The 9,512-nt window shown below is 40.3% G+C and overlaps 1 protein-coding gene across 2 annotated transcripts in view; it reads right to left on the bottom strand.

Annotated features, from left to right (window-relative positions):
• znf574 (zinc finger protein 574) overlaps positions 1-9,130 on the bottom strand; it is a 23,594-nt gene extending 14,464 nt beyond the window's left edge. Inside the window, exons 1-2 of one of the 2 annotated variants that reach the window (XM_088999246.1) lie at positions 8,888-9,130; positions 5,726-5,887 (exon numbers count right to left, since the gene is read on the bottom strand). In XM_088999246.1, the coding sequence (XP_088855372.1) occupies positions 5,726-5,881 (156 nt within the window). In that variant the 5' untranslated portion in view covers positions 5,882-5,887; positions 8,888-9,130. Of the gene's footprint in view, positions 1-5,725; positions 5,888-7,022; positions 7,703-8,887 lie in introns of those variants that run through there. The other variant, XM_088999244.1, reaches the window with a different exon arrangement.
• Positions 9,131-9,512: the final 382 nt, after the last annotated feature.

The following is a 9,512-nucleotide window of genomic DNA, read 5'->3' on the forward strand; positions in this document are numbered from 1 at the left end:
GTCGTGGGCACCATTTTCACAGTCCCGCTTTGTTCAGCGGAAAAGTCAGTACTGTTGGACAGTCTGCGCTGATGCGTATGTGAAACTGTCGCGGCTTGGAATTGAAGCGAATTTACGTGGGACAGGAGATGTGAGGCAATCTCTTTTCGTCAATGGATGCTACAGCTCCGTGTTTGCTTTCAACATTTAGCTTGTAGCGGACGTGCACATTCGACCATGACGTCCCTAATCCACTGGTGAAAAGGACGCTTTGATCATCTCATCTTTCATCTAGAACTGATTCATTTAACAAAGACGGTGGAGTTGTTATTTAGTTTTTTGTTGTTATGACTTCAAGATGGCGCCGCGAGAGTGGCTGCCTTTCCAGCAGCTCAGGGTGTCCCCGGCCAACTGCCCGAAGCCCCAGAGCGCCATGACCCTAGCGAGAATGAAGCGGTTCAGAAAATTGATAGAAATAAACCTAACGAGACAACCCACTAAAATCACAAAGTCAACGCGGTTGACAACTCACAAATAAAAATGTGGCGATAGACTGAAGCCGCCAACAATCAAACTGCGAAGTAACGAGGAAACACTCGTTATTTAAAGCCATTTAAATCTATTACAAGACACTTTGTTAAGCTTCTCCATCATAAAATACCATTAAAAAAATGTTATTGCCGTTGTAAATCGTAAAAGAAGTTCTCACCAGGGAATGATGATTAATAACCCCCGTGCTCAGATGCAAATTTTTTACATGGACGTAAAATCTGGCTTTATCCAATGAAAACCTTTAACAGCTGTTCTGCGGCAAAAATCAAGTCATAGACAAACAAACGACGGCGAACGGGTTGGGACTGCGGTTTTGCGTCAAAGATTAAAGGACAACCGACAACCGAAAGTTGTGTCCATAATTTGTAAAATCACTTCAAATGACTTCTACTGAGCGTATTTTACAAAAATCCCAACGCATGTAGCTATATTTTACGTTTTAAGACTCGCGCTGTATATTCAGGAAGTCTTGTTTTTGAGTTGGTGACGATGCCCTAAGTGACGTCACGGAGGGAACGCCCCTGACCGAGAAAGCAACACACAATGCATTTTGGGTACTTTGTTTGGTCTGAATACTTCGTGTTGATCCGTGTTGATGATGAAATTAGAAGGAAAACATAAATAATGCGATGGTGAATCGTTATGTGTTGCACCAAGACTACTTTTTGATCCTAGTTGACACAAATAGCAGCCTAGCAGACAAATCAGTCCATTTCCAACAGAGCTTGAGCGCCATCTTGTGCATTTTCTGGGATGCTACGTTGGAGTCCAGATGCCTCGAAATGACCCGGAAGGACTTTTTTCATTGATTGCAAACATGTATGCTTTCCTCTTCAGAACTATTTGAATCATATTCATAACCTGAAGCCATTGTTTTGATTCTTGAGCAAGGCAAGACGTCCTGGCGTGACATCACGAACAAGGGGGCGGGAACTTATGAAACTCGGCATCTCCGAGGTAATTTTGAAGTAGTTTTGGGACACTTCAACTCATTTTTTTTGGGTGTTTTGCATTTGACTGAACATATCAGCCTGCGTGTTTTGGGTATTTTAGATGCGATAAAACGTTTTTCTGATGTCAGTTGGGAAACAAAAAAATGTTGTCGGTTGTCCTTTAAGGGGCTACTCTGAAAAGTTGCCTGCCCAGCCATAAAGTTGCCTGCCCCATTTTTCACAACTTGAAACACAATAAGACGACTAATCGCAAAATAAAACCATTGTTGCAAAGTATTAAGGATTGATAATCAGAATATATAACAGAACAACACTTTAAAATTAAGTAATTGATGTACCTACCACAAATGCTCCCTTGCTTTATTTAAATATCCCTTGCTGTTGATTTTGCTCCAGTTGTCGTTTGTCCATACACTGTTCGGCATGTTGCACAATGCAATGTTTGCGTTGCGTCGTCTGCTAAAAGCCACGTGAACTCCTCTTTCCATGATGCTTTTAATGTACATTTACGTTTTGTAGCGTACGAAATTTTGTTAGCTTCTTTTGACTCTTTCTCCTGGGGCTATGAAGCTCGGGAAAGTCTCGGGAAATGAAGTTATTTGATGCAGGCTTCTGATTGGCTGCCAAGTATGCAAATTGCCAAATTAACCGAAATTCCGAAATTTCCAAACCGAACGCAGATTTCAAAATCGGAATAAAGCAAACGTTTGATTTGAAAAAAATATTTCGTCTTTTTTTTTCTAGAAAAAGTTGTCGGCCACCCGGGCGGACAGGTTTTGTAAGTTGCACACCCCGGGCGTCCGGGCAGACGTTATTTCAGACACCGCGAGAGAGCACTTGTAGTGTGTAATGTGTAATGTATACGTTTACAATGGGTGCTTCCCAGTCTGTTTCCATGTTGCTCATTTGAGCTATCTATCTAGCTATCAGGCCATCTAGCTAGGTATCTAGCTAGCTACCTAGCTAGCTATATATTTGCTATCTATAAGCTATATAGCTAGCTAACTATCTATCTAGCTATATATTAGTTATCTATTAGCTAGCTAGCTAACTTTGTATCTATTTGAGTTATTATATATATATATATATATGTTGCTGCCGCTGCTCACCCACAGAAAAACTGATTCTATGACTGTAAAGTGACCTTGACTTTTGAAAGGCACATATAAATGAAATGTATTATTATTATTATTATTATTATTATTATTATTGTTATTACTTCCCGCAATGTCGTACACCTTACCATCCTCAAATTAACATTGCCGTTACAAAATGGAAGGCGTCGCCGAGCCACCCAGAACCGAAGAGTTCATTACCGGCGGTAGATAAGGCGCGCGTGAAGTGGCTATCTCGGGCGTTAAGTCTGCTCGCTGACCTCATTACCGAATTCGGACGCCTGTTCCGAAGGCCCCCCAGCCGCACTGATTGCCATCTCGCCGATATGGAAACTTTTCCCAGACAAGAGGTCAAGCGGTACTTTGGAAGGTCAAAGAGGGAAAAAAAAAAAGCACTTAAGACTTGAGAACTTTTTCCTCAAGGATCGTTTTTTTTTTTTGTCTTTTGGGACGAGGGCGTTCTTTATTTATCTTCTGAGATAAACTCCAGAGGTTATGGGGAACACCAGCAGCAGCAAATCAGTGTCTGCAGCTTTCTACCAAACGCCCCAATAGAAAAAGGCTGAGCAATTTTAAAGGACAACCGACGCCCCCGGACAAGTTGTGTCCATAATTTGTAAAATCACTTCTACTGAGCGCATTTTACAAAGATTCCACCGCATATAGCTATATTTTACATTTTAAGACTCTCGCTGAATATTCAGGAAGTCTTGTTTTCGAGTAGATGACGATGCCCAAGTGACGACACTGAAGGAACGCCCCTGACCGAGAAAGCGAGACACAATGCATTTTGCGGTACTTTGTTTGGTCTGAAAACTTCGTGTTGACCCGTGTTGATGGTGGAATTAGATATTGATATTCGCTGACAGGAATTCCCAGCAGACAAATCAGCCTATTTCCAACGGAGCTTGGGCGCCATCTTCAGCATTTTATGGATTGGATTGGATATGCCTTTATTAGTCTCACAGTGGAGAAATTTACATTTCACAGCAGCAAAGTGATGAAAGTGATGGGACACTACACATCAGTCCTGATGCCTCAAAATGACCCGGAAGGACTTCTTTAATAGATTGTAAGCATTTATGCTTTCCTCTTCAAAACTATTTGAATCATATTCATCACTGGATGCGTAACAAGAAAGCATCCATTTTGGTTCTCGAGCAAGGCAAGACGTCTTGGCGTGATGTCACGAACTGGGGGCGGGACTTTCTGAAAATCCCCAATTTGCAGCTCATTTTTTTTTTTTGCAGTTTTAGCACACTTTAAGTCATTTTTATTGGTGTTTTGCATTTGACTAAAAATATCAGCCTGCGTGTTTTGGCTATTTTAGATGCTATAAAACGTTTTTGGTGATGTCAGTTAGGAAACAAAAAAAATGATGTCGGTTGTCCTTTAAGTCATTTTGATTTCATTTTGGGTTATTATATTGAGATTAATCATGCTGTGTGACGGGCAGGGGATGTTAAAATAGGTCATTAAACAGCCGCTAATACCGCGTGTCATTACAATGACATGACACCATTTCGATGACTCAGTCGGCGAGAACGATCCACGACGATGACTTAACAGGGGGGGTCCGTAATTGACTTTTTCCGCGCAATTCCACTTTCGCAACATCGTCAGCGATCCAATCTTTGCACTCTGTGAGAAAAGCGGTGAGCTTTACCGCTTTCTGCTGAGCTAATCAATTTTGAGCACGAAAAAAAGGTCCCGTCGCGTAGCCTACAAATCGTGGTAAACAAGCTCACCGTTTAGCTCTCAGCTGCATGTAAATACTACCACTGAAGGATTTTTTTTTAAATTAATCAACTGGGAGCCATGTGTCGATGTTCTTGATTTTTTTTTTCCTTCGGGGGCATTTACAGTAAAGTCTCGTTATATCGATATCGGATATATCGATAGTCCCGGTTATATCGATACTATTTCTATGCACGCACGGAGAAAATTACATGCAAACAGGGTCGGATATATCGATAGTCCCGGTTATATCGATATTTTTTCGGACTCCCTTGAATATCGATATAACAAGACTTTACTGTATTTTCTAAGCGTTTTTTATTATGCCACCAAAAAATTGTAAACCCGAGACGCCATCCAAAAACCATAACAATCTTCCAAAAGGGGTTTACGCTCACATGTCTAGAATGCTTGCGTGATAACATCCAAAATAAACAAACAAACAAACAAATAAATAAACATAAAAACAATAAATGCATAAAGACAAAAAATAAATATACACATAAAAAAGTAGATAAATAAACTAATTAATTACTAAATAAACAATAAAAAATAAACAAAAAATGAATGAATAAAGACAAAAAATAAATATATACATAAACAAGTAGATAAATAAACTAAGTACTAAATGAATAATAAAAAATAAATGAATCAAGGCAAAAAATATATATACAGATATATACAGTAAAGTCTCGTTATATCGATATTCAAGGGAGTCCGAAAAAATATCGATATAACCGGGACTATCGATATATCCGACCCTGTTCGCATGTAATTTTCTCCATGCGTGCATAGAAATAGTATCGATATAACCGGGACTATCGATATATCCAATATAACGAGACTTTACTGTAATTTGTATTTCTATGCACGCACGGAGAAAATTACATGCAAACAGGGTCGGATATATCGATAGTCCCGGTTATATCGATATTTTTTCGGACTCCCGACAATATCGATATAACGAGACTTTACTGTATTGACACAACTTGTCCGGAGACGTCGGTTGTCCTTTAAGTCATTTTGATTTTATTTTGGGTTATTATATTGAGATTAATCATGCTTTGTGACAGGGAGGCGAAGTTAAAATAGGTCATTAAACAGCCGCTAAAAAAAGGTAGCTTATTTACATTTAACCCGGTATAAAAATCAGGTATCAGAGAATCTGGGAAAAATGTTGAAAACCAAAAATTACATTCTTCCGATGAATAGGCTCCATCTCCTCTTCATATTTGTATCACATTTTAAAATATTGATTTTCTCCACATTATGTTATGTACATAACACAGTTATGTGTGTGGTCACGGTGCCTTTTTTTTTTTTTTTATGAAGTCGTGAAGGTTTCTTGAACTGTTACACGATACGAGTGGATTTCAGAAACTTTCTTACCTGCGTCTGCAGAACTGGAACAACGACAGGCGCGATGCGTGACGAATCGGCCTGATCCTCTTCGGCCGTACACGTCATTTGATGTTTGAGCACCTCTTCCAAGGTGTTGAACTCTTTGTAGCAGGGGAAGCACATGTATACCGACTGAGTCTCCATGGCCCCCTGCGGGTAACACAAGAGCGTTGTTGTGACGCAGCCAATCAAGATTGATATGCTACAAAAAAAAAGATAACAAGATCGGCTTTCTAAGCTGTTTAGAAAATGCTAACTAGCCAAGCTGATCGTATAGTTCGAACAAAAAAAAGTCGTCGGATTTCTTGATATGAGTTGCTCCTGCTCTGCCATGTAGCATTTTTCTATGCACATTAACTTTTTGTTTTTTTACACACCTTAAAAGACAACCGACGCCTCCGGACAAGTTGTGTCCATAATTTGTAAAATCACTTGAAAGTACTTCTACTGAGCTCTATCTATTTTACAAAGATTCCACCGCGTATAGCTATATTTTACGTTTTAAGACTCGCGCTGGATATTCAGGAAGTCTTGTTTTCGAGTTGATGACGATGCTTGACGTGATGTCACGTCTGGAACGCCCCTGACCGAGAAAGCGACACACAATGCATTTTGGGTACTTTGTTTGGTCTGAAAACTTTGTGTTGATGGCGAAATCAGAAGGAAAACACATAAATAACGCAATGCTGAATCGTTGTGTGTTGCACCAAGACTACTATTTGATACTAGTTGACACAAATTCCCAGCAGACAAATCAGCCTGTTTCCAACGGAGCTTAGGTGCCATCTTGTGCATTTTCTGGGACGCGACATTGGAGTCCTGACGGCTCGAATTGATTCGGGAGGACTTCTTTAATCGATTGTAAACATTTATGCTTTCCTCTTCGGAACTATTTGAATCATAGTCATAACTGGATGAGTAACAAGAACGCATCTTCTCCGAATCTCAAGCCATTGTTTTGATTCTAGAGCAAGGCAAGACGTCCTGCCGTGACGTCACGAACAAGGGGGCGGGACATTCTGAAACTCAGCATCTGCAAGGTAATTTTGAAGTAGTTTTGGGACACTAACTCATTTTTATTGGTGTTTTGCATTTGACTAAAAATATCAGCCTGCGTTTTTTGGGTATTTTAGATGCTATAAAACGTTTGTATGGTGTCAGTTAGGAAACAAAAAAATGGTGTCGGTTGTCCTTTAAATTTTATTCAAAGCTTTCTGATTCTGAAACAATAACCACAAGACGTATAAAGAGCTAGAAAAAAATTGCATTTTTTTTTAGTGTTTACATTTTGTACATCTACACAAAAGGGGATTGCTGGAGCTGATCCCAGTAGGTGGGAGGACATCCTGAACTGGTTGCCAGCCATTCGCAGGGCACACATCGACAAACAACCAGCGCACACTCACACAAGGGACAAGATAGCGTGATCAATCAGCTTGCCTGGCAAGTTTTTGGAATGTGGGAGGAAACGAAAGTACAGAGAGAAAACCCACGCGGGACTGAGGACAACATGTAAACTCCACTCAAGGAGGCCGGAGCTGGAATTTAACCCGGTACTTTTACCACTCTACATGGTGGGTGCATTGTGACTAGTTTTTTTTATTGCTTGCATATGCATTGTGTTTGTGTATACTCCGTGAGGACGAGAGGCCCAGAAAACTGATGTATGTCGACATTATTTTGTGCACCACCTTCAAGAGCATAGAAAGAGAAATCGGTCTCAATGTCATGTTTGCTGCTTAAATAATTATTTAAGTGTTTGAATGAGAAGGAATCTCTACAAAGTCGGCAGGTTTGAAATCCAGTTTGTTCCACAATCTCTTTTAATGAAGCTGGGTGGTGGGATAATGTGTCGTTTATGAAAACATGAAATTTATCAGTATATAAGTAGCCATGGGTAAACTTCAACTTTAAAATTCTTCTTTATACAATTAAAGCTATCCATAACCTTGCCCCCCATACCGATCTGACCTTCTTCAAATGTATATTCCTTCACGTTCCCTCAGATCCTCTTTCTCCCTCCACCTCTGTATGCCCCCCCCCCCTGCCCGTCTCAACACGATGTGGGACAGAGCTTTCAGCTGCTCTGCCCCCAAACTCTGGAACTTTTAATTCCAATCTCAAACCCCACCTATTTAAAATCACATTTTCTGTGTAGCTCCTTCTCGTTTCTACTTATATCTGTATTTTATTGATTGTATATTATTAGTGATTGTATGTTATTTATTATATAACATAAGCGTGTCTATTATGGGTTAAGTTATTTATATTATATGCTTGTCTGTGACTGTAAAGTGTCATTGAGAGCTTTGAAAGGCGCTAAAAATGAAATGTATTATTATTATTAACCGTGTTCCTCAATGCTTGGGAATTGTTGATTCGAATCATATTGTACATATACTGTTGACTTTTAACCCAGACCTTCACTAAATTAACGAAAAATAGCAACCTCGCCTCCTTAATATGAGTGACTAAATCTCCTTTTAATTTTAAATTAGCGATATGCTTTCGTTAACGTATTTTGTAGGATAAAGAGCTAAATGGGCCAACTTTCGGTGTGCGTGTGTCTTTACGTAACATGCACACATCACTTCATAGGCTCTCCCCGTATACTAACGCACAAATACAAACTTAAAAGGGGGGTTGTTTAAGCAAATGTAATAGGTTCGACGTCGGCTAGCACCGAGGCGGCTAACAGAGCAGTAGCCGCCTTGAATAGTATGTGGACACGAAGCGTTAGCTTAATGGCCGCCAGGCCTGCGGCGAAAGCTAATGGCGTGGCAGCCAGATAGCTACCTAAGCTAACGAAATTGTCTCGTCTTCGGACATGTTCAATCCCCCCACCCCATAACCGGCGAATATCATCGTCTAATCCCATAACCAAAGACCTCTTTTCCTTCCTCGTCGAAGTTCTACTATCAAGGTGGAGAAGAAGAAAACGGAGAAGAAGAAGTCATCGAAGGAGAAGAAGAAGAGAATACTTAAGACGGAGGGCGGGATGCCCTTCTTCGGTGGTATAATGGCGGCGAGAGTTTTTAAGCTAAATATCGCTGTCGCCTACTCGCAGAAACGTGCGATTATTAACACGGAGGTGATGAGGAGTGGGCTAAAAAGTGCCGATTACACGTGAATAATCGTCGAGTAACTCACCGAGGCTTGGCGTTACGTTTTGACGTCGAGGCTGGAAGGGAAAATAGGACAACAAGTTGAGTCGGGGAGACGTTGGAAGAAGCGCCCCGCTGATTCGCTCGGGGAGAACCGCGAGTCAGCCAATGGCGTTCACGGACACTGAAATTTGGAAACGGAAGATCGCGCGAAAGTCCAACAGAAATTTTGTCCATGTATCGGCAGCGCTAGTTTCATTTCATCCAAACTGTGAGAAGGATTCATGTTTATGTCCCGAAGTGTACACCCATCTATCAGTTACAGTTCCTTGTGAAAAAAAAAAACACATATGCTAACCCCGGTGAAAATCGTACACATTCGATTATTACATAATATTACTATGCATAAATACTATATGAATAGTTCACTGTTATGGGGAAATAAGGGGTCGATTATATTGAAAGGTTAGCGATGTATTGAAAATTATGAATACATTCTGGTAATCAGAATCACAAAACCTTTATTCGTCCCATAATGTGGACATTTGCAATCCATAGCAGCAATTTGAAAGGGAGTGGGGTCGTAGGGGGGTGTGAAAGGATAGAAAACAAGATATTCTAAGCAGAATAATGTAACAAAGTACAGTGTTGTACAAGATGCATCGTAAATT

The sequence above is a fragment of the Hippocampus bargibanti genome, linkage group LG06, assembly GCF_051943395.1.
Source record: "Hippocampus bargibanti isolate YZ-2025 linkage group LG06, ASM5194339v1, whole genome shotgun sequence".
NCBI lineage: Eukaryota > Metazoa > Chordata > Actinopteri > Syngnathiformes > Syngnathidae > Hippocampus > Hippocampus bargibanti.